Raw genomic sequence first — 20,730 nt, 5'->3', positions numbered from 1 at the left:
GCCGCCACCAGTAATAATAGTGGTCATAAAACGATGACTCCATGCATTCCTATACTATGCCAAAGAAGAGGGTATTCAGGGACACGTGCAATTGACTTGACACCGTGATCCCAATTATAAAAGTCCAACGTAAACTCCAAAACCATGAACCCATCCGCAAATGCAATTTGCCATCCGGGAGGCAGTGTAGACCCGACTGCACGAATCCTGATATGGCGACAAGATGTAAATATACATCCGTCCTTCGATGTTAGGACAGATTTCGACGATATAGATTTATTCGATGTCTTCCGCGTCACGGTGTCTTGCCAGAACGAGGCGTTTGTACTCTTCCTTATCCGTGTCCCACAGCTCAGCAGCTTGGGCGTTGAGGGGACTCGCGCTACAACATGTCAGCGTTTGAACAACACCATAGCCATAATCAGGTACATACTTGTTAGGTTCTCCCAGCAGACTCTGCAAACTCAACAGAACACTCTGCACGTTGTACACCGCACTCCACTTGTCCTTCAAGATATCCAAACAAATGCGGCCGGAGAAGTCGACATTGGGGTGGTAGATGGGAGTTTTGTAGAGGACGGTCGGTGGCGCGTAAGGATAGTTGCTCGGGAAGGAAAACGAAAGCTTCAACGTGAGGCCTTCATAGGGAGTCTCTGTCGGACCGGTGATGGTTGCTGTCCAGGAAAGAAGGTTGCCGTCTGCGTCAGGGAAGGCCGAGATTCCGGGGGATGGCGAGAGCATGAGTTGCATCAGTTCTGCTTGGAGGCTGCAAGAAGTCAATTCCCGTATTTCATTTTTGAGACATGAAAATGGATGACGAACCGCTTGGTCACGCTCTGGGTGTCATTTCTCTGAGTCGACGATGAGCCCAGCTTGGTGGTCTCGTGCGCGTCGGGTGCCGAGTTCTGGGAGTCTTCCATAGTGTAGTCCATTCTGGCGATCAGACAGCGGCCACGAAAGGCAAACGGTGTGGAATTTAATGAGTAAGGTGAGGAGAGATGGCGGCGAGCACAGGGTTGCAAGAGAGGGTTGCTCTCTGGAATGACGGGCGCAGGAATGACCCACAGAAAGGGATATCGAAACCTAAAACGAAAGCTGGCTTAACACAGAAGAAATTGCAAGCTAAGAAAGAGAAATGAAGATAATAAGAGTTATTCTGCAGTGTTTGGAGAGGGAAGAAAAGAAGAGAAGCAATAATGGAAGGGGAAGAAGAGACAAAAGACAGCCATTGTTTACTCCACCTGTAAGAAGTCAACCACCGGGGCAACCATCACCCCGCTTGCCTGGTAGGGAAGTCTTTTATTTGCTACCACAATTCAAAAGATACAAGGAAAGAGAAAATAACCAGAATACAGAGCTAACTACAGAGTATGTAGAGTACTTGTATGCTTAGAGAATATTAAGGCTGACTAGGTATGAATATGTGCCGATCTACCTCAACTGCCGGAATGTTGTTCCATGTACAACGGAAGAAGTATGATGGAGGCTGGAATGAGAATTGATTTGCTAGACTCCTTTCCTTGCTCTACTATCCAAGCATACGGGATTTTCATAGCGATCACTTTCTTCATTCAGTTCATAGGTGCAAAATTTCCGGTACAAGTACGGAGTACTCCCCGTACATAGATGGGATCTTGGCTTCTCAGAGTTCTGTCTTTAGTCTTGTAGGGCTAATTTAGCTATCTACTCTGAGTATATCTTCTGTTCTCTTCATAGCATTACCTTCACGGCGATCATTAAATGCCAATGCTGCCTGTAGCTGATTCATTCCATCGATAACACATTTCCCCGATTAGGATAAAGTGGTTCTCGCGTGCCGCGAAGGTTCGCCTCTCTTTCATCTGCTCTCTTCTGCCTGTCTCGAGTCGCCTCCGGCCCTTGCGTGGACTGAAGGAGAATAACTCGACCATGGCTCACGGTCTGTTCTTCTTATTTCTCAATTTTGCATTCAATGTATAGTTTTTGATTGCTTCCACACGGTCTGTCATGATGCAGCACTCTCAGCTTGCCCCGCTACCGAGCGATCTTCCCTTTCGCATTGTCTCCAAGACTATCGGACAGGGAGCGTATGCTTGGTAAGTGCGATTTAATGAGGAGGATATAGCTAATTGCTCATGCGAAAATTCTAACATGCTTTTTATCGATACAGTATAAAAAAAGCCTGTCCTTCGAACGCCGATAATCCCGTCATCGCCGTCAAGTTCATTCACAAAGAATACGCCGCGCGCCATGGCAGGATCAGTCCGCGTCAATTGCAGATGGAAGCGACCGTCCATAAACACATAGTTGGCCATAACAATATTATATCCTTTTATGCGACGGGAGAGGATGATGTCTGGCGCTGGATCGCAATGGAATTGGCTGAGGGTGGCGATCTCTTCGACAAGATTGAGGCTGATGAGGGTGTGGGGGAGGATATTGCCCATGTCTATTTCACGCAGCTCATCAGTGCCGTGGGCTATATGCATTCCAAGGGAGTTGGGCATCGCGATATTAAGCCCGAAAACATGCTCTTGACGGTTGACGGGAACCTCAAGATTGCGGATTTTGGTCTGGCAACGTTGTTTGAGTACAAAGGGGCCACTAAACTATCGACTACATTCTGCGGCAGTCCTCCATACATTGCCCCAGAAGTAATTGCGTGCAGCTCTCGCGGTGGACAGAGAGGAGCAGGTTATCGGCCTGACGTGGTGGACATTTGGTCTTGTGGTATCGTTCTGTTCGTCTTGCTTGCTGGGAATACGCCATGGGACAGTCCGACGGAGACGAGCGCGGAGTACGATGAATACGTTAGAACGAATGCGAGGACCTCGGACGAATTATGGAAAGAGCTGCCGCCCGCAACTCTATCATTAATGCGTGGAATGTTGAACATCGACCCCGCTAGTCGCTTTTTGTTAGAGGATGTCAGGAGACACCCCTGGTACACCCGAGAGAACCGGTATCTGACACCGGACGGCAAGCTAGGTGATCCGATCAACTTGGCAACGTCCATGTTTGAATCGTTACACATCGACCTGACACGGCCGGTATCCCGGGTCGCCAATGGTGCCACACCCAGGCCGGATCGCATGGACGTGGATACAGATGATATGGACCATAGACTCCCATCTACGCAGCCGGAGATGGTACGAGCAGACATGTTGGTCGACTGGGATATGCCCCATCTGGCCGATACTTTCTCATCAACCCAGCCCTCCGGCAGGCCCCTAATTGTGGACGACGCTATGCTGGCCGACAACCTCGAGGAAGAACCGTCCATGTCCCAGTTCTCCCCCCATCCATCCGTGCCACTGAGCCGGACTCAGAAAGCGCAACGGTTCGGTGACATTATACCTCTACGTACTATGACCCGTTTCTTCTCTATCTGGGAACTTAAGCTCCTGGTTCCCTTGATTTGTGAGGCCTTGCACCGTTTGGGAGTCCCTGTGCCTGCAATTCCCGCAGTTTCACAGGGAGATACCGGTGCAATGATCCGGGTTGTCACAAATGATCCCAGAAAGTGTGTATTGCAGGGCAAGATTCTGATCGAATGTGTAGCAGAAGGTCTTTTCGAGATTGAATTTATGAAAGTCAAGGGTGATCCACTTGAATGGAGACGTTTCTTCAAGAAGGTGGTCATTCTCTGCAAAGATGCCATCTATACGCCGGAATCTTGATCTCCTCCCTTCTCCATCTTGTTTTATTTTAATATTTTGTACGATTAATGCGGTTATGAAGTCCTGGTTAAGGGTATAGAAGGCATTTGCATAGGATCTAATCGTGTTACACAACCACTTACAGTCAGCCATACCTGCAAACATTCATTCCTCGCGAATTTTGCTATAATAGATAACAACTCTCGTAAGAAATTGTAAAGAAAAGAGACACGTGACGTCAAATCCCAGGTCCGGGAAAATACTCCGCGATCTGTCCACGACATGGAACGGTGAGCATTACAAGGACACCACCTCCCGACATCTATCTCTTGGACTATCTTCGGTCTCCCACAGACCGACCTGCCCTCAATGTTGCTCATACAGAGAAACCAGTAATGGACACGCTACCGGTAGAAATCCTCTTCGAAATCATCGACTGTAAGCAATCTTTACCCCACATTTCTGTTCATCAAAGCTAACAATTCCAATGATTCAACTCAGATCTCACACCCCGCGAACAAGTCCTGCTACAATTCGTCTCAAAAAGTCTCCTCGCCCTCGCCCGCGATAATATCCTCTGGAAACTTCACTGCTACGAGAAATCATGGGCTAATTACGAGACCACCCGTCCCCGCCCCGCAGAGACTGCGAGCCTCGTTGGCAATCCGACGGCATCGCTCAGCTCGCTTGGACAGGAGTCTCTTCGTTCTTTGATTCAACCGCGCAGCACAGCTTTGAATGAGACCGGTCCGGATGGTCGAAATGGACACAGCTCCTCGCTCGTGGAGAGGTCCAGAGCAGCGACTGCTTGGGATCCATCGTATGAGAAGGAAGAAATCGATTGGTACTCGGAATACAGAGACAGACATGGGCCAATTTCTTTCAGTTGGCTACAGCAGCCGTATACGAGATCCAGGAACAATAAGAAAGAGGCCCCGGAGGTGAAAGGGATTGGCCTGCTGCGGGGTCGGAACTCCGCAGGGCACCACAAGGTGGTTGCGCCATTGGAAGATGGCAGTGTTTGCATATGGGATTTGAACCATTCCTATAGCGCTGCGCCTCAGTCTACCAAGGGCAGGGTCCTTGGTGTTAGTGCTCCGGGGATTCTAACAGCTTCCAATTCAGCATCAGAGTTTCTGAATCTGGGAGAATGCGTGAGCGTGGACTCCGTCCGTCGACGAGCATATATGGCAGTTGGGAACGTTTTGAACGAAGTGGACCTGGAGACACTTCAAGTGGTCACGCAGCAGCGCTACCCTTGCCCTGTGTTTGCTCTATCACAGGAAACGGATTATTCGGCACCGTTGACGTTGGCTACGTGGTTGAATCTTTATATCCATGATCCTCGATTGTCAGCACCAGGTTCTGTGGAACCTGATGTTACATACGCATTGTTATCCCAACCTAATCCTTTGTCCATCTTACATCCCCCTTCTCTACATGAGCATGCTATCCTCGTCGCTGGTCGCTTCCCTGCCATATTGCATTACGATCGCCGATTCTTCCCTCATTTGCAAAATATCGTTCATTCTGGTGGCAGTCTATGCGGTCTTGCCTCAGCGCCTTCTCCTCAATTTTCGGTGTGTGCGGATTCAAATGGGTCAGATGTGCAAAAGATAGTTGCTTGTGGGGAATATAAAGGCAGAGGCTCGCTGGAACTGTATAATCTTACACCGTCGGAAACGTCTTCCGGTCTTTCTTCGGCAGCATATCAGAACCGTCAGAGTGCTGCGCGGTCAAAATTGTTGTCTGTCGCATCGCACGGTGTTCGTCTCGTCTACTCCGATGCAGATGGGAATGTCAAATGGGTAGAGAGAGACGGACGTTCCGAAATCCGTCATTGGAATATAAATAATCATCTGTCAGATATGAAAGCAAACCAACGCACAGCCAATTCTGGAGCTGCTGAGGAGCCAGATGAAGACGACGCTGAGACAGGTGGTTTATTCACCAGTTCACGTGGTAACAACGAAGTTGTCCAAAAGGTTATGCCTACGGGGGGCAGCTTGATGGACGATGAGCTTCTCATCTGGACTGGAGAGCGGATTGGACGTCTTCAGTTCTCTGGGATCCCGGAACCGGATCTTAATCAAGGGGATGAAGAAGAGGATATCCCTATTGATGAGGAACTTGACAGCACTACTCGTGAGAGGCTACGAGATCAGAGAAGAGAGCAGCTGCGACGCGAGAATGAGTATGCGCGGACGATGCGAAGGGCATTGGAGAGGCAGGCTGATGAAGTCCGTCGGATGGGAGGTTTTGGTTTATGATGCTCGATCTTCATCGTCTACGTTTATTTGAACGGTGCTGTGGAGTTGGTATATGTCAAGCATTTTCACCTTTGCATAGATAGACTACAAGGACTTGCGTCTGAGAGCCTCCCTGGATCTATCGTATAGTCTAGACGAAACCTCTGATATCGCATCAGCATTTTCCGTAACATTCTGATACCATGTGGTGCCCACGCTTTACTGACAGCCGCCACACCTTATCAATACAGGACCACGGACTATCCCACCGAATCCCACGAGAACCAGAATATCACCGACCTCATTAATATTAATAATATAAGCAAAAAGCCCGTTCATGTAAATCCCACCGCATCCGCGTACACACTGTCTACTAAAAACCTTCCCCCACACTCCCGAAACCGGCAATCTCATATCTGGCAGAGATCAACTGTTTCATACTTCTGGATCTGCAGGGGCATGTGGCATCATCATTGCAGACTGCGCGGTGGTTTCGACTATTTGGCACGTTAATTGTGTGCAGCTGTCAATATCAGACAAACAATCACGTTCCCGGCTTTACGGGGAACCGGGCGATTTTGATAGCGATTTGCCGCCGAGGGACCGGAGTTTGCGCCTATCATCCCATACTGTCACTGTAGCTCTTTTTTTGCACCCGTATAAGAAGGATTTCAATTCCCTGTTGTTGCTATAATCCAGAACATTGCGATTCTGCTTTTCTCCTCGATCTAATTACCTCGAACTGTTGAGCAAGACCTCCGAGATAATTGATAGCCCCGCTTGACATCTTCACATTCACGCCGAGGGGCAAAAAGTCACCCAAAAAAGTTACTACAACTGCACACTTGTCCATTGATCCTCCACAACCCCAGCAGTCAATATGCCTTCTTCGCCGTCAGACTCCGTTCTCCAATTCGACCCGATTGAAGACACTGTCGAAGCTTTTAGTGAGTAAACGCTCCATGCATTCTCCCGTTGTGGACCTCCGAGAAGACAGCCAGGATGCTAACCGGTCAATCTCACAGAGAGAGGAGAGTTTATTATTGCGCTGGATTCGCAAGACCGCGAGAATGAAGGCGATCTTATTATCGCTGCGGAATCAGTCACTGATGCCCAGATGGCATTCCTCGTTCGGTTCACAAGGTTAGCCTCGCCATTCCCACAGACACGAAACACGCCACAAGCTGGAGCCAAATTGGAAAGGAGCATTTGCTAACACTCCTACCCCGACAACAGCGGTCTAATCTGCGCTCCCATTACCCCCGAAATCGCCGACCGCCTCTCCCTCCCCCAAATGGTTACTCATAACGCCGACCCTAAAGGCACCGCCTACACCATCTCCATCGACTCCAGCGACCCCTCCGTAACAACCGGCATCTCCGCACAGGACCGCTCCCTCGCCTGCCGCACCCTGGCCTCCCCAACCGCCCGCTTCGAAGACTTCCGGCGCCCGGGCCACATTATCCCGCTGCGCGCGCGGCCCGGCGGCGTGCGCGAACGAACGGGACACACCGAGGCTGCTGTTGACCTGTGCAGGTTGGCAGGTAAGAGCCCTGTGGGTGTTATTGCAGAGTTGGTTGAGGATGGGGAGATGACCGAAGGAGTCGCTGAGATGAGAGGGAGCAATGGGATGATGAGGAGGGATGGGTGTTTGCGGTTTGGGAAGAAGTGGGGGATTAAGGTGTGTACGATTGAGGATTTGGTGGAGTATATTGAGAGGACGGAGGGGAAGTTGGCTGCGTCTATTAATGGAAAGCATTGAGTTGAGCTGATGCTGCGCATACCGCGTATCTTTCTCCTGCTCTGGTACTTTGTGATTGAATATTTAATTCTGGATTTCTACTGGGCGTGTAAATTTCATGTTCATTTTCATTATTTTCTCGCTTTTTTGTATCTTAGTTTTGGTTCGGGGTATCATTCGTGAGAAATACATAGACGGGTTAGCTAGAATGTACATGCAGTGACCAAATCAAGTTATAACCCAGACCAAAGTGCTACGATACTTGAAACGAAAATACAAGTCTGGCACTTTCTATTTATCTGGTATCTATTTTGCAATTTATAGGATTAATGCTAATATGGTACACACAAAGCCTGATTAACAATTAACGCTTAAGATGAGAGTAATCTCTCAAGATACCCATCATGTGGGTATTGGTCGTCTTTCCACTACGACGGGGCTTCTTGACCTTCTTATGCTCAACCTTTGGTCGTGCCTTAACGACCTTGTTCTTGCTTGTCGGCGTAATACCGGCCTTTTCCAGTTCCTCCTTGACAGTCTGCTGATCCGGGATCCGAATCTTTTCCCAAATTTGACGGAACTCGTCGTCAAAGTGTACAATCAATGAAGGGTCGTTCGCCCAGACCATCTTGGCATGGTCATCCTTCTTGTTACGCGTCACAAGGAGTTTCCCTTCCTTCTCCAGCTTGTTAATCGTCTCTTCCACCTGCGGCCAACCTTCGCGTAGTTCTCGAACACTCATCCCCGCGCCCGTAGTTTGCGCCTGCAGTTTCTGCAGAAGCTGCTCACCGGAGCGAATATTGTGCGGCGGGCGGAAGGCAAACGTGCCCTCCCCATTCGCGCCACTCGGGTCAAATTCTACCTTCTCATGCACCTGCAGAATACTCCGCAGCGCCTGGATATAACCCTCATCATTTGCACGGTGCTGGAGGGAGAGGTACGATACGATATCCGAAAACTTGAGCGGGATGCCTTTATTCTTCATATGCTCGATGGCGAAAAACACCTGCGTCATGATGTCTTTACCCGTGCCGGTGTTGGCGGGTTGCGAGTAGACGATGTCCGCATCGTGCCTTTTGCGCTTCGGGTCGATACCGGGTGTTGGTGTCGACGCTGCTGAGGATGGTGCTTGCGACGTGCTCGTGGAGTTGCCGTTATGGATAAAGCGTCGCTGTTGCGGCATCCGGTGCGCATAGTCCATGACACCGGCGTTGAAGCTCTTGAGTTGCTGCTGAAGGTGTGACATTTTGCTGGTTTTGAGATGTCTTGACTTAAAGGAAGAAGGGGGTATTTCGTGGATGCGTGAAGACGTCAAGGGAAAGGGAAGCCGTTAGCAAGGACGAGGCCTTGCCTCGAGCGAGCGAAAGACCTCTCTTATCGTGGACCAATATAATTCATCTGAGCCAGTGAACGAATCAACAGGGCTCTTTGATCACCCAAGTTCCATAAACACGGAAAGCAAGAGGTGAAAGGGCTGTTGTCTGAAGGTAAAGGATACGAAGATAGATGACGGCCTTGGATGAAAGACAAGGAGATCACGTGGCACTAACCGCGCTAACCGCGTTGGGAGAAAGCAACCGCCCAAAGCCAGAGCGCCTCACGCCCTTTGCATCGATCAACCATTTGACACTTCACTCGACAGGGGATTTTCTTTCGCCTTTCCCTCTATCGTTTGTTTTTAATCCTTACTCGTCTTGTCCATGAACCCAGTCATGTCCTAAGTTTCCGCGAGCGGTGTGCACTTGTCTTGAATAAGTGCGCATTACACGCGACGAACTTGTTTGATCGAGCTAGCTTACTTTACCTACGTTTACAATTCCTTCATTTCGCGGTATAATCGACTTTCTGACACTGGCGAGCTGAGCAGCGCTCTGCTCTAGCTGCTAGACAGCCATCATGGCTACCGCGACAGTCGAATTATCTTACCTCTCTTCGCATTATTCGATCCCGGAGTCGACCCTCTCTACCCTCACGCAAGCTCCTACGGTCGAACTGGTCAATCAATTGCTGGAGTCCATTACCAAGAAAGCTCATCAATTTGATGAGCTTAACTCCGACAAGCTTCGCTTGGAAGTAGAGCTCGAGAATGCCGTAAGGAGCACCGACTCTAAGATCAAGGTCCTGAAAAACTCGGTCGAGAAGGGCCATGCGGAGGTCGAGGAAACCAGAAAGAAGCTGCATGAATCAGGTATCTATCAATGGCGCTTAGGATAAACCTTTGGCTTCTGTCTAACGCGTTACAGAAAACTCCCGATCATCCTTGGAATCCGAAATCGCTACGCTCAAGTCGTCCTCTACGTCTAATGAATCCGAAGCTAGCAGTCTAAAATCTCGAATCTCCTCGCTCGAAGCCTCGAACCGAGACACACTCTCCCTTCTTGAGTCTAAGACTGCCGCCTACGACAAGCTGGCCGAAGAGCTTTCGACGCAACACAAGAAGACCATCGAACTGAGACGGGAACTCTCAACTGCTGAGCAGAACCTCCAGTCCGCCAACTCATCCTCGGCCAGCGCTCGCTTCCGTGAACAGAGCCTTCAGCAAGAGCTGGAGCTGACAAAGAAAAACAATGAGTGGTTCGAGACGGAGTTGAAGACGAAATCTGCCGAGTACCTCAAGTTCCGCAAAGAAAAGAGTGCCCGGATCTCGGAGCTTCAACGTGAAAATGAGGAGGCAAATGCGAACATCGACTCTATGAGACGCAGCGAGAACAACCTTAAGAGCCGTCTGGACGAGGTTGAGCAACGCTACGAAGAGTCGCTTTCGAGCATTCAACAATTGAAAGAGGAGGCAATTCAAGCCGCCGAATCCTTCCGCATTGAGTTGGATAGCGCGAACCGACTGGCTGAGCTTCAAGGAAGCTCCGCCGAAACAGCTAAACAACGCGTGCAAGAATGCCAGTTGGCTTTAGAGAAGGCGAAAGATGATGCTGCGGAAGAGATCTCACGCCTCCGCGTCGAGATCGAAACCGAACATTCTGACAAGGAAGCCGCTGAACGTCGTGTTGCGGAGCTTGAGATGACACTTAGTCAACTCGAATCCGAAGGACCTGTTAGCAGGAGATCCATGAGCCCGGCCCCTCGTGGTCTCAACGGGGGGCCCAGCACGCCCGTTCGCTCCGGAACGCCCGTTGGAGCTTTCTCGCCCAGAACCTCGCGGACGAAGGGCGGTCTTACGCTCACCCAGATGTACACTGAATACGACAAGATGCGGACCCTGCTTGCAGCGGAGCAGAAGACCAGTCAAGAACTCAGATCCACCTTGGACGAGATGGTCCAGGATCTCGAATCGAGCAAGCCCGAGATCGATGAATTGCGAACCGATCACACGCGACTCGAGAATGCCGTCGTTGAAATGTCGAATATTTTGGAATCTGCTGGAAAGGAAAGGGACGATGCGACTAAGGAGGCACGGAAGTGGCAGGGCCAGGTTGAAGGATTGGCTCGCGAGGGTGATATTCTGCGCCAGCAGCTGAGAGACCTAAGTTCCCAGGTCAAGGTTCTGGTCCTGGAGGTGGCCTTTATGAAGGAGGGCGAGGTCTATGACCGTGAGGAACTCGAAAAGATTGCCCGCAACGAGATCGACGAGTCGACTGCCGAGCTTAGCCCAACAGGACGCTTTATCAGCCGAAACTTGACAACATTCAAGGATCTTTACGACCTTCAAGAGCAGAACGTCACTCTCAGACGCATGCTCCGGGAGCTTGGTGACAAGATGGAAGGTGCCGAAGCCCGCGAACAGGATGCTGTTCGCCAGCAAGAGCAGGAGGAATTGAAGGAATTGAGAATTAGAGTGCAAACCTACCGCGATGAAATCGCCAACCTCGTTGCTCAGACCAAGAGCTACGTGAAAGAACGTGATACCTTCCGGAGCATGCTTACTCGGAGGCGCCAGACCGTCGGCGACTACTCGTCCGCATTCTCCCAGTCGCTTCCTCTTGGTGCTGTGCCCCCAGGCGGCGAGGATCAATCCGGACCCGACTATGCCGAATTGTTGAGAAAGGTGCAAGCGCACTTTGACAATTTCCGCGAGGAAAGCGCTACGGATCACAGTGCTCTTAGACAGCAAGTCAACGAGCTGTCAAGGAAGAACAGTGAACTGATGAGCGAAATCAGCCGCTCGAGCAGTCAGCTTGCTGCCGCATCCCAGCGAGCGGAGCTTCTCCAGAGCAACTTCAACATGCTTAAGAGTGAAAATTCTGAGCTCCAGAAACGTTACGGTACTCTTTTTGAAAATGCCAACCGCCAAGACCTCAGGACTCAGCAAGCGGCTGAAGACCTGGTCGAGGCCAAGGGTCTTGTTGACAGCCTCCAACGGGAAAGTGCAAATCTGAAGGCCGAGAAGGAATTGTGGAAGAGCATTGAGAGGAGGCTTATTGAGGACAACGAAACTTTGCGCAACGAGCGCAGCCGTCTCGATGGACTCAACGCGAACCTGCAGACTATGATGAACGAACGAGACCACACTGACTCCGAGAACCGCCGTCGCCTCCAGCTAAGTGTTGAGACCCTTGAGTCCGAGCTTCAATCCACGAAGCGGAAGTTGAACGACGAGGTTGAGGAATCAAAGAAGGCGGGGCTCCGCAGGGAGTACGAGCATGAGCAGAGCCAGAAGCGAATCGATGACTTGGTGACGAGCCTGAGTTCCGTTCGCGAGGAATTGGTCGCCACCAAGACGACAAGAGACCATCTGCAGGCCCGTGTCGATGAGTTAACTGTCGAGCACCGGAGTGCCGAAGAACGTCTCCAGGTCTTGCAGTCTAAGAAGCCTAGCATCTCCGCTGCTGCACCAGCTGAGGTCCCTGCAGCTCCCGAACCAGGCGCGCTGGACTCCGACTTGACGCGCGAACAGGAACTGGGAATTCAAGTGGCTGAACTCAAACGTGACTTGGACCTGGCTAGGGGAGAACTCGAACACGCCAAGGAGCAGGTTGAAGACTACAAGGCGATCAGCCAGTCGACCGAAGAACGCTTGCAGTCCGTCACCGAAACGGACGAGCAATACCGCGAGGAGACTGAGAATCACCTCAAGGAGAAGGATGAGAAGATTCGAGACCTTGAGAAGCGGATCGAAGAGATTAGCACTGAGCTTTCCACAACTAACTCTGAACTTTCTAAGCTCCGCGATGAACAGGGCGATGCTTCCCGTCGCTTGGAGGAGCAGAAAACCCACTTCGAAACAGAGATTACGCGACTGAAGGACGAAAATGAACGCCAAGTTGCTGCCGCGCAGTTCCACCAAGAAGACCTCAAGGCCCAGGCCGAGATCTCTCAGCATGCCCAGCAAAACTACGAAAGCGAATTGGTCAAGCACGCTGAGGCTGCGAAAAACCTACAGATCGTTCGTTCCGAAGCCAGCCAATTGAAGCTCGAGGTGGTCGAAATGAGAACTCAGTCCGAGACATACAAGAAGGATCTCTCCCAGAAGGAGCAGAGTTGGAATGAGATCAAGGATAGATATGAAAGCGAGATCACTGAGCTGCAGAAGCGCCGCGAAGAAGTCCTACACCAGAACTCATTGCTCCACAACCAACTCGAGAATATCACCAACCAAATTTCCGCTTTGCAGCGTGACCGCGCCAACATTCCGGAGGGCGAGGATGATCAGGATGCTGCCCCGAACCTTGAGGGTCTTCAGGAAGTTATCAAGTTCTTGCGTCGGGAGAAGGAGATTGTCGATGTACAATACCATCTGTCTACGCAGGAGAGCAAGCGCTTGCGTCAGCAGCTCGACTACACTCAGTCGCAACTTGACGAGACACGTCTCAAGCTCGAACAGCAACGCCGTGCTGCCACTGACAGTGAGCATACTGCTCTGAGCCACAACAAGCTCATGGAAACCCTCAACGAACTGAACCTCTTTCGCGAGAGTAGTGTCACCCTACGCAACCAAGTCAAGCAGGCTGAATCCTCCTTGCAAGAGAAGTCTGCTCGTGTCGATGAACTAGTACAGCAGATCTCGCCTCTTGAAACTCGGGTCCGGGAACTGGAGAATGTTGTCGAAACCAAGGACGGAGAGATGTCGCTTCTGCAGGGAGACCGGGACCGTTGGCAACAGCGTACCCAGAACATCTTGCAAAAGTACGACCGTGTTGACCCTGCTGAGATGGAGGGTTTGAAGGAGCAACTTGTGGCATTGGAGAAGGAGCGTGACGAGGCCGTTACAGCACGCGACGAAGCTGTTACGGTGCGCGACACCCTGCAGGAACAGGCAACATCATTCCCCGAACAACTCAAGCAGGCCGAAGACAGAATAACAGAGTTGCGAGCCAAACTTACAGAACAATTCAAGGCTCGCTCGAAGGAACTGACTGGCCGAATCCATGCCAAGCAGGCGGAACTCAACACCGTGGTGGAGGAGAAGGAGACCATCCAAGCAGAATTGACGACTACGAGAAATGAGCTGAACGAGCTCAAGTCTAAGATTGGAGAGACACCTTCTGTCCCAACTACACAGACTGCACCAGCTGCCGGAGAAACCGCGCCAGCAGAACCGGCCGCTCCGGCACCTGAAGCAGGCGGCAACGTCAACTCGACACCCGCGTCCCAGTTCCCTACATCCGCCACTCCAGTTGCTGTTGCCACAGATGACGAAAGGGCAAAGGCTCTTGAGGAGAAGATACAGCGTCTTGAGGCTGCCCTGGCTGAGAAGGATGCTATCATAGCCTCGAAAGATGCCGAGCACGATGCCAAGCTTAAGGAACGTACGGAGAAGTTGAAGGAGATGTACAACAACAAATTGGCTGAAATTAAGGCCGTGCACAAGCAGGAGGTGGAGAGGTTGACGGCTGCCGCTCAGCAGCAAACTCCTCAACAGGAACCTGGAACCCCAGGACCGAAGATTGAGCAGCCTCCCTCGACGCCATCGAAAACTGAAGGAGGAATTCCGGACTTGACCGATGCCCAAGCAAGAGAACTGGTTGCGAAGAACGAAACAATCCGGACGATCATTCGGAACAACATTCGGAATATGATGGCCAAGGAGAAAGAGAAGAACCAGGGTGCGCAGCAACAGCAGCAGCAGCAGCCACAGCCATCTGCTGAGCCCAACCAGGAGGCCATCTCCGCCATGGAGAAGAAGTTCAGCGACGAAAGAGACGCGCTCAAGAAGTCTCACGACGAGAACCTGGAGGAAAAGGTTAAGTCTGCAGTCGAGCTCGCGGACAAGAAGTCTCTGGCTCGGATTAGCATGCTTGATACCCGGTTCCGTACTGCAAACGCCAAGATCGATGTCGTCCAGAAGGCAGCCAATGAGACCCCTCAGAAGCCTGTCGTGGAAGTGTGGGAAGTGGCCAAGACGGCACGACCTGCTCCTGCTGCCCAAGTACAAGGAGCCAAGCCTTCTGTCGCAGCATCTCCTGGACAGGCTGCGCAAGCGGCGCCTGCTGCTCAACCGGCGCCTTCGCCAGCGGCAGCTCAACAGCAACGACCGCCACAGCAGCAACAGCCGCAGGTTCAGCAACCTCAGCAGCCACCTCAATCTCAGCAGCCGCAACAAGCTGCATCTGTACCTGCACCTGCACCGACGCCCGCGCCCGCACCACCTGCGGAAGAGGGCCAGATCCAAGAGGACGCACAACAACCTCAAATTCAGCAACCACCGGCAGATGCAACCGCCCCTCAAGCAGGAACCCTCCCGAACCCGTTTGGCCAGGTTCAAAACAAGCAACAGCAGAACTTGCCCAATAAGCCACCACAAGGCAATGCTGCTCCTGGCGTTCTTAGAGCTCTCCAGTCTGGTCTCCCTGTTGCCAGGGGCGGAGGCCGCGGCGGTGGACGTGGCGGCAGCCAACAGCAGCACGCGCAGCAAAACGAGCAGCAGCAGCAACAACCCCCCCAAGGACAGGGCCAGCGTGGTACTGGAATTCCTCGTAACCGTGGTGGACGTGGCGGAGGCGCTGGTCGTGGCGGGAACCAAAATGTGCAGAATGCCAACGCTGCTCAGGGCGGACAAGCCAACCGGGGTAATTTGAACGCCGGTGCTCGCCAGTTCGTTCCGCAGGGTAACAAGCGTGCCAGAGAAGATGGAGCTGATGCTGGTCATGAAGGCGGAAAGAGAATGAGAGGTGGTGGACATGGGAATCGGGGATCTTGATGTGTTGCATTTCTGAAGCTTTTTTCTCTTAATATTTTCTGTTCTTCCTTCTCTTCTATTATTTGCTTGCGAATGTGTGTTGATTTGCGTTTTCCGAACTAAAAATCTTCAAGTTATTTCCTTTGTGGCTTACGTGATTTATGGCATTTGTGCTTGGGTTCTGGTTGCATGTACTAATTATCATTCTCCAAATTGAAACCAAGGAGACTTTTTGGATGTATTATACTTGAATCCTTTTGTAGGCTCATCCAAGTGCATTATTTCATGCTATGACTGGGTATATGAACAGAAAGACAGAAAGAGTGGTATCATAAATCGAGCATTCAGCAAATCAAAACGGCATCACCTCCTCCTCCCCGATCCAGCCGCCGAAGCCCCAATCAGCTTAACCAACGCCTCCCTCTCCTTCTTCAGAACCACCAACCTCGCATCCTCAATCACCTTTCCCTCCAGCACCTGCCCTTGCCCCTGCCCCTGCACCGACCCCGCATTTCTAGCAGCCTTCGTAGCCCTCTTCCTCCTCTGCCCAAACCCAGCTCCAGACCCCCAAACAACCGTCCAATCCCTAATCGAAGCCTTGGCGGGAACATGGCATGTAGCACAGACTTTCGAGTGCGCACCGATATTCGCGCGGCGGTCGATGGTTGCCAGACTATCGATTGTAACGGAAGAGTGGATATGTGCGCCTGGGAGAACTGTCGCGAGCGGGGCGATAGTTACGCTATGCGAGATACGCGTAGGTACCCCATCCCTCCCTCCTGCTGGACTTGGTCCCCCAATCGTAGGCGAAGATACCGGTGAAGACAGCGGCGCGGCACCAATCGTGCTCTTCTCACTGATTATGCATCCCTCGCCGATGATCACGGGGCCGTCGAAAGAGTATACACGGGTGCGTGGATGTATGACTGTTTCTGCGCCGATGGCTATCGGGTGAGTTCCTTGGAAGACGACTGTGTCTGCGATTATGGCGGTTGGGTGGGCGGTTACTGGGGCTCGCGGTGAGGATGAGGTTGTGGGAGTGCGGTGTTGGGAGTGGGCGTGGGGATGGGTGGAGGGGGGTTTGAGGTATTGGGATGGTCGGTGGTCCATTTTCGTTTTCTTCAATTCCGAGGATGTTTGTGTGATAGTAGTGATGTTGGTGATGTTGTCGTGTCGTGTCGTGGTGAAGTTGCGGAGCGGAGGTTGCGGAGTCGGAGAAGGATAAAGATATGAATCTTGGGCATATCAATCTCGTACCACGGCACTCAATTCCCACATGGGTATCTCACGTCAAACATATATACAAAACAAGAGTCTATAATATCCCCATAAAAGCAATTACTCTTCATCCTTCCTCTGCCCCGGCTTAATCCCATTCCTCTTTCTCCAAGCCAAAACTCCCCGATCAACCTCTTCCCTCGTCATCCCATCCCTAACCAACGTAAACGTAACCCCCAACTCCGTCTCAACATTCCGATTCCGTGCCTCATCATCAAAAAACAACATATCTTCATACGCAACCCCGCTCGCCTGGTGAATCCGTGCGAAGTGCTGCGTCTTGGTCGCCGGGAAGATCTGCACGTAGTCGAAGTACTCGAGCGCGCGGAGGGTGCGTGTTTTGTTGGCTGCTGGGTTGTCGGTGAAGGTGGGGATTATGTGGAGGGCTTTGAGGAGGTCGCGCGCGAGGTCGGGGGCGCAGGTTCGCGATGCGAGGGCGAGGGGGATGGAGCGGGTTTTGCAGGCGTGGATTATGGAAGAGACGGCCGGATAGAAGGCGTAGGACTCACCCCATCTGTCTATTGTTAGCAGCTGCTAGAATGACAATATCATGGGGATGAGGGGAGCATACTTATCCACACAGCGCGAATTGTTATCGCGGGGCTTCACGGGCGCGCTGACATGTGTGTCTACCCAGAACGGCCACAGGGTGTAATCCAAATCGAACGCGATCAGCTTTGGCAAAGGAAGGCCGTCGTTGAATGTCGCTGGCGCCACGGATGTGTCCTCCAAGGGCGCTGTGTTTTGTCGCTTTGCCCGCACCATGTTCATTGTTGTTGCGATGGACGATATCGATTCCTCTGTAGAGTTTAAGCCTGAGATCCTCTTTTAGATCTTGATACCCGAGTGGCACTGAAAAGAAAAACAAGAGAAAAGCTGATCCGTGGAAGTGGGAAATTTGGTTCGTGGTTCTAGTTTGGTTTTGGTGGCGGAGGGGTTTGATTGCGGGGGATTTTCGGATGTTTCCACGTGCCCTCATTTCGACTACTTTCAAGTCAATTGAGAATGGAGGATTGGGTCTAGATCTCTTCTGTATCTGGAAACTAAGTACATTCATATGTTCTTTGTCAAGTAAGCCAAACAGAAGAGAGAGCCATTCTTTCCTTCAAACAGCACCTCATAGCTTCACTTGGTCATAGATGAAACATGTTCACTCTAACAAAGAGAATAGGAGAAAGAAATCCTTCAAACCCAACCACGACACGCAAACCATACCCCTCACATCTAAGACAAAGAAGAGTAAGTAAAGCAGTTAACAGAATCCAGAATCTTCCAGATCTGCTGATGTTCTTCAGCTCCCTGTGCTCTCATCTCAGCAGCAATAGAATTCCAGTCAGTAGCGTACTTGACAAGTCGTTCCTGCTGCGCGAGGCTAAGGATACCCTCCGCACCGGCTCTGCGCGCGATAATCTGACAGTTGACGCGCAAGGGGAGTCTGTGGAATAGATTCCGGGGTTTCTCTTGCCCTTGGGCGGAAGTACGTTTCTCATTCGTGCGGTTCGTATGCTCCGCTCTGGACTTCTGTCGCTGGTGCCGTTGCTGTTGGCTTCGTTGGGGCTGGGGAGGCGTAACAGGAATCTTCTCCTTCACCGGAGGCTCGATGGGTTCAGGTCCAGATGCAGGTCCCTTGTTAGCAGCAGTATTTCCCAGAGCAGGGAAATTGACATCGAATGTCGCACCGCCTGGCTGGAACGGGCCCTTTGGGGTGGGCTCCGGGTCGACAGACGCTGAGTAGACGTAGGCTTCGTAATTGCTTGTTTGGATGTATTCCTGGCTATGAAGGTTCGCAGGGCGGCCTCGTTCGTCATACAAAATACCTGACACGGGATCCAAAGACCAGGGTCCACCCACGGAACTAGTAGTGAACGCATGGTCGCAGTTTGGATAGGCACCTGGCATAGTTTGCGGTGTATGAATGGGATACGACGGCAACAAACGTTCGTGTTCAATCGCGTAGTAGTTCAAGGGAGCGTATGTCCTGCTGCTTCCAAGGACAGAATTCGAAGGAGCCACTGGCTGAGTCTGCGCCGGCGTGTGCAACGTAAAGCGAGACATGCTGATCGAAGTACGATTAGAAGACGCAGAGGTGGACACAAGCCCCCCGTTCTGTGTCGGGACGGGCTCAGGGTCAGACAACGCAGGTGGGACGTTCTCCTGCTCATTCTCTGACTCAGACTGTTCCTCTGCATCACGCTTGGAACCATCCATCAACAACGTACGAGCCATGGTAATCATCTGCAATGCAGCACCCCAAAGTTCCGCAGCATGCACACCCTCCATCCTTAGAGCTTCGATTCGTGCACGCTTGATGATACGGGTGTACTCGACGTTCAGCTTTGTGTGCTGACGGCGCTGTTCCATAAAATCCATCAAATTAACCCCTTCCAGATCGCGGGGAAGCCTTCCCTCCCGATGGGCCTGATCTTCCTCGGGAAGCATTTCGGAGGCAAACTGACGAAGCGTCTCGGCTGAGTCAAGCATCTTGTGGCCCAGGTCGCTTAGGCTGTCGTTGGGGAGCCAGATTAGACCGTTGCATCGGCCGTCGGTGTCGGGAAAAGGGGGCATTTTGCCTGGGGGGAGATACGGGAGCAGCTGCTCGGGATTTCGATGGGCGAGAATCATGCTGGTCAGATGGATGGCAGCACCAGTAGTCAACGAGATGTTTGAGAGGATAATGTACGGCACAGAGCGTAAGCCTCTGGTACAGGCGTAGCGTTTCAGGTCGGCAGGGCTCACAGTCTTTGTAGTGGAAGGACCGGAAGTAGCGATGGTACCTGGAATTATATTAGCTCGGTATCTATATGATTGAGTTCGAAAGCGGCTTACCGTTCTGCCTCGCCTTACCCTTAGGCGACTTCTTCGAACGACCACGGTCATTCTCCTTCTCATTGACATCCAACGTCGCCATCTCCTCGACAACAATCTCCTCCTCGTCTTCCTCTTCGAAGAAATCAAGATCACTCCGCGTATAAACCCTCGACAGCAGCTCGATCCCCGCAATCCCCAACCGATTCATCCCCAAATCCAGCTTCTTGAGCACATAGCACCCCGCAAACGCCTTCAAAAACTCCAGCCAAATCCCCTTCCCCTGATCATCATCGCCACGAATATCAATCGCATTCCGAGAAATATCCAACTCGCGTAGATCCCCAGAACTGAGCTCAACCACCTCGCCCAGCTTCTCCAACGACATGATGGTCAGTTGGTTGCCAGAGAGGTGTAGCTCAGTGAGTTTGGCGGCGCCGTCGGGGTGCTCTGTGTCACGGTACTTCATGCATTCAAGGAGGGCGTCGATGACTTCGGCAAAGCCGGTGTCGGTTAGGTTTTTGTCACTGACGTCAAGTTCGAGGATTGGATCGCGGGAGGTGTTTCGGGCGCCGGAGCCAGGAGTGATTCGTTTTTTCTATCTTAGTTAACTTACTGTCGTAATGGAGAAAAGAAGACTAAGGAACTTACCAAGTCCCTAACAACCACCTGCGCGGCCTTGACGCCGTCGATCTTTCGCTATCAACAGGTTAGCCGTCGACGTCCAACAGAAAGAAGTGCTTGTACTCACAGCTGAATAATTCAACTTGCCCATCTTGGAAGATAATCGCAAAAATTGTCACAGCAACCTATAAGCGCCATAGTTGTCAGTGCCAGTTCACCTTTGCAGTAGACCATAGTTGAGGCAAAGTCGCAAGAAACAGGATTCATCTCATTGCTTCTCATAGCAAACCTCTGTTTTTCTTCTCTTCAATAGAGAAAGAGGTT

At 51.6% G+C, this 20,730-nt stretch overlaps 9 protein-coding genes across 9 annotated transcripts; 4 read left to right on the top strand and 5 right to left on the bottom strand.

The window, feature by feature from the left end:
- Nucleotides 1–276: 276 nt before the first annotated feature.
- UBC11 (putative ubiquitin conjugating enzyme (UbcK)) lies at nucleotides 277–932 on the bottom strand (the record flags this gene model as incomplete). The annotated part of the gene is made up of 3 exons (XM_043280486.1): nucleotides 277–382; nucleotides 434–766; nucleotides 823–932. The coding sequence occupies 3 exons, from the start codon at nucleotides 930–932 to the stop codon at nucleotides 277–279; spliced, it is 549 nt and encodes a 182-aa protein (XP_043131667.1).
- A 1,054-nt stretch (nucleotides 933–1,986) lies between these two features.
- Nucleotides 1,987–3,659, top strand: CHK1 (putative serine/threonine protein kinase; the record flags this gene model as incomplete). Its single annotated transcript, XM_043280475.1, has 2 exons — nucleotides 1,987–2,075; nucleotides 2,150–3,659. The coding sequence occupies 2 exons, from the start codon at nucleotides 1,987–1,989 to the stop codon at nucleotides 3,657–3,659; spliced, it is 1,599 nt and encodes a 532-aa protein (XP_043131666.1).
- Nucleotides 3,660–4,033: 374 nt separating this feature from the next.
- Nucleotides 4,034–5,908, top strand: ACHE_10545A (uncharacterized protein; the record flags this gene model as incomplete). The annotated part of the gene is made up of 2 exons (XM_043280464.1): nucleotides 4,034–4,076; nucleotides 4,140–5,908. 2 exons carry the CDS (start codon nucleotides 4,034–4,036, stop codon nucleotides 5,906–5,908), a joined length of 1,812 nt encoding a protein of 603 aa, XP_043131665.1.
- Nucleotides 5,909–6,767: 859 nt separating this feature from the next.
- RIB3 (3,4-dihydroxy-2-butanone-4-phosphate synthase RIB3) lies at nucleotides 6,768–7,649 on the top strand (the record flags this gene model as incomplete). Its single annotated transcript, XM_043280453.1, has 3 exons — nucleotides 6,768–6,834; nucleotides 6,913–7,030; nucleotides 7,124–7,649. 3 exons carry the CDS (start codon nucleotides 6,768–6,770, stop codon nucleotides 7,647–7,649), a joined length of 711 nt encoding a protein of 236 aa, XP_043131664.1.
- A 343-nt stretch (nucleotides 7,650–7,992) lies between these two features.
- On the bottom strand, nucleotides 7,993–8,874 carry ACHE_10543S (transcription factor TFIIE subunit TFA2; the record flags this gene model as incomplete). Its single annotated transcript, XM_043280442.1, has 1 exon — nucleotides 7,993–8,874. The coding sequence occupies one exon, from the start codon at nucleotides 8,872–8,874 to the stop codon at nucleotides 7,993–7,995; it is 882 nt and encodes a 293-aa protein (XP_043131663.1).
- A 650-nt stretch (nucleotides 8,875–9,524) lies between these two features.
- ACHE_10542A (putative filament-forming protein (Tpr/p270)) lies at nucleotides 9,525–15,720 on the top strand (the record flags this gene model as incomplete). The annotated part of the gene is made up of 2 exons (XM_043280431.1): nucleotides 9,525–9,816; nucleotides 9,872–15,720. The coding sequence occupies 2 exons, from the start codon at nucleotides 9,525–9,527 to the stop codon at nucleotides 15,718–15,720; spliced, it is 6,141 nt and encodes a 2,046-aa protein (XP_043131662.1).
- Nucleotides 15,721–16,062: 342 nt separating this feature from the next.
- Nucleotides 16,063–16,809, bottom strand: ACHE_10541S (transferase hexapeptide domain protein; the record flags this gene model as incomplete). The annotated part of the gene is made up of 1 exon (XM_043280420.1): nucleotides 16,063–16,809. One exon carries the CDS (start codon nucleotides 16,807–16,809, stop codon nucleotides 16,063–16,065), a length of 747 nt encoding a protein of 248 aa, XP_043131661.1.
- A 228-nt stretch (nucleotides 16,810–17,037) lies between these two features.
- Nucleotides 17,038–17,748, bottom strand: ACHE_10540S (Mg-dependent acid phosphatase; the record flags this gene model as incomplete). The annotated part of the gene is made up of 2 exons (XM_043280409.1): nucleotides 17,038–17,491; nucleotides 17,549–17,748. 2 exons carry the CDS (start codon nucleotides 17,746–17,748, stop codon nucleotides 17,038–17,040), a joined length of 654 nt encoding a protein of 217 aa, XP_043131660.1.
- Nucleotides 17,749–18,201: 453 nt separating this feature from the next.
- On the bottom strand, nucleotides 18,202–20,557 carry ACHE_10539S (uncharacterized protein; the record flags this gene model as incomplete). Its single annotated transcript, XM_043280397.1, has 4 exons — nucleotides 18,202–19,751; nucleotides 19,804–20,380; nucleotides 20,434–20,481; nucleotides 20,534–20,557. The coding sequence occupies 4 exons, from the start codon at nucleotides 20,555–20,557 to the stop codon at nucleotides 18,202–18,204; spliced, it is 2,199 nt and encodes a 732-aa protein (XP_043131659.1).
- Between the last annotated feature and the right edge of the window lie 173 nt (nucleotides 20,558–20,730).

This window comes from Aspergillus chevalieri, chromosome 1 (assembly GCF_016861735.1).
Source record: "Aspergillus chevalieri M1 DNA, chromosome 1, nearly complete sequence".
NCBI classification, from domain to species: domain Eukaryota; kingdom Fungi; phylum Ascomycota; class Eurotiomycetes; order Eurotiales; family Aspergillaceae; genus Aspergillus; species Aspergillus chevalieri.
The sequence above is the reverse complement of the archived record's forward strand: the minus strand, read 5'-3'. Positions and strand labels throughout refer to the sequence as shown.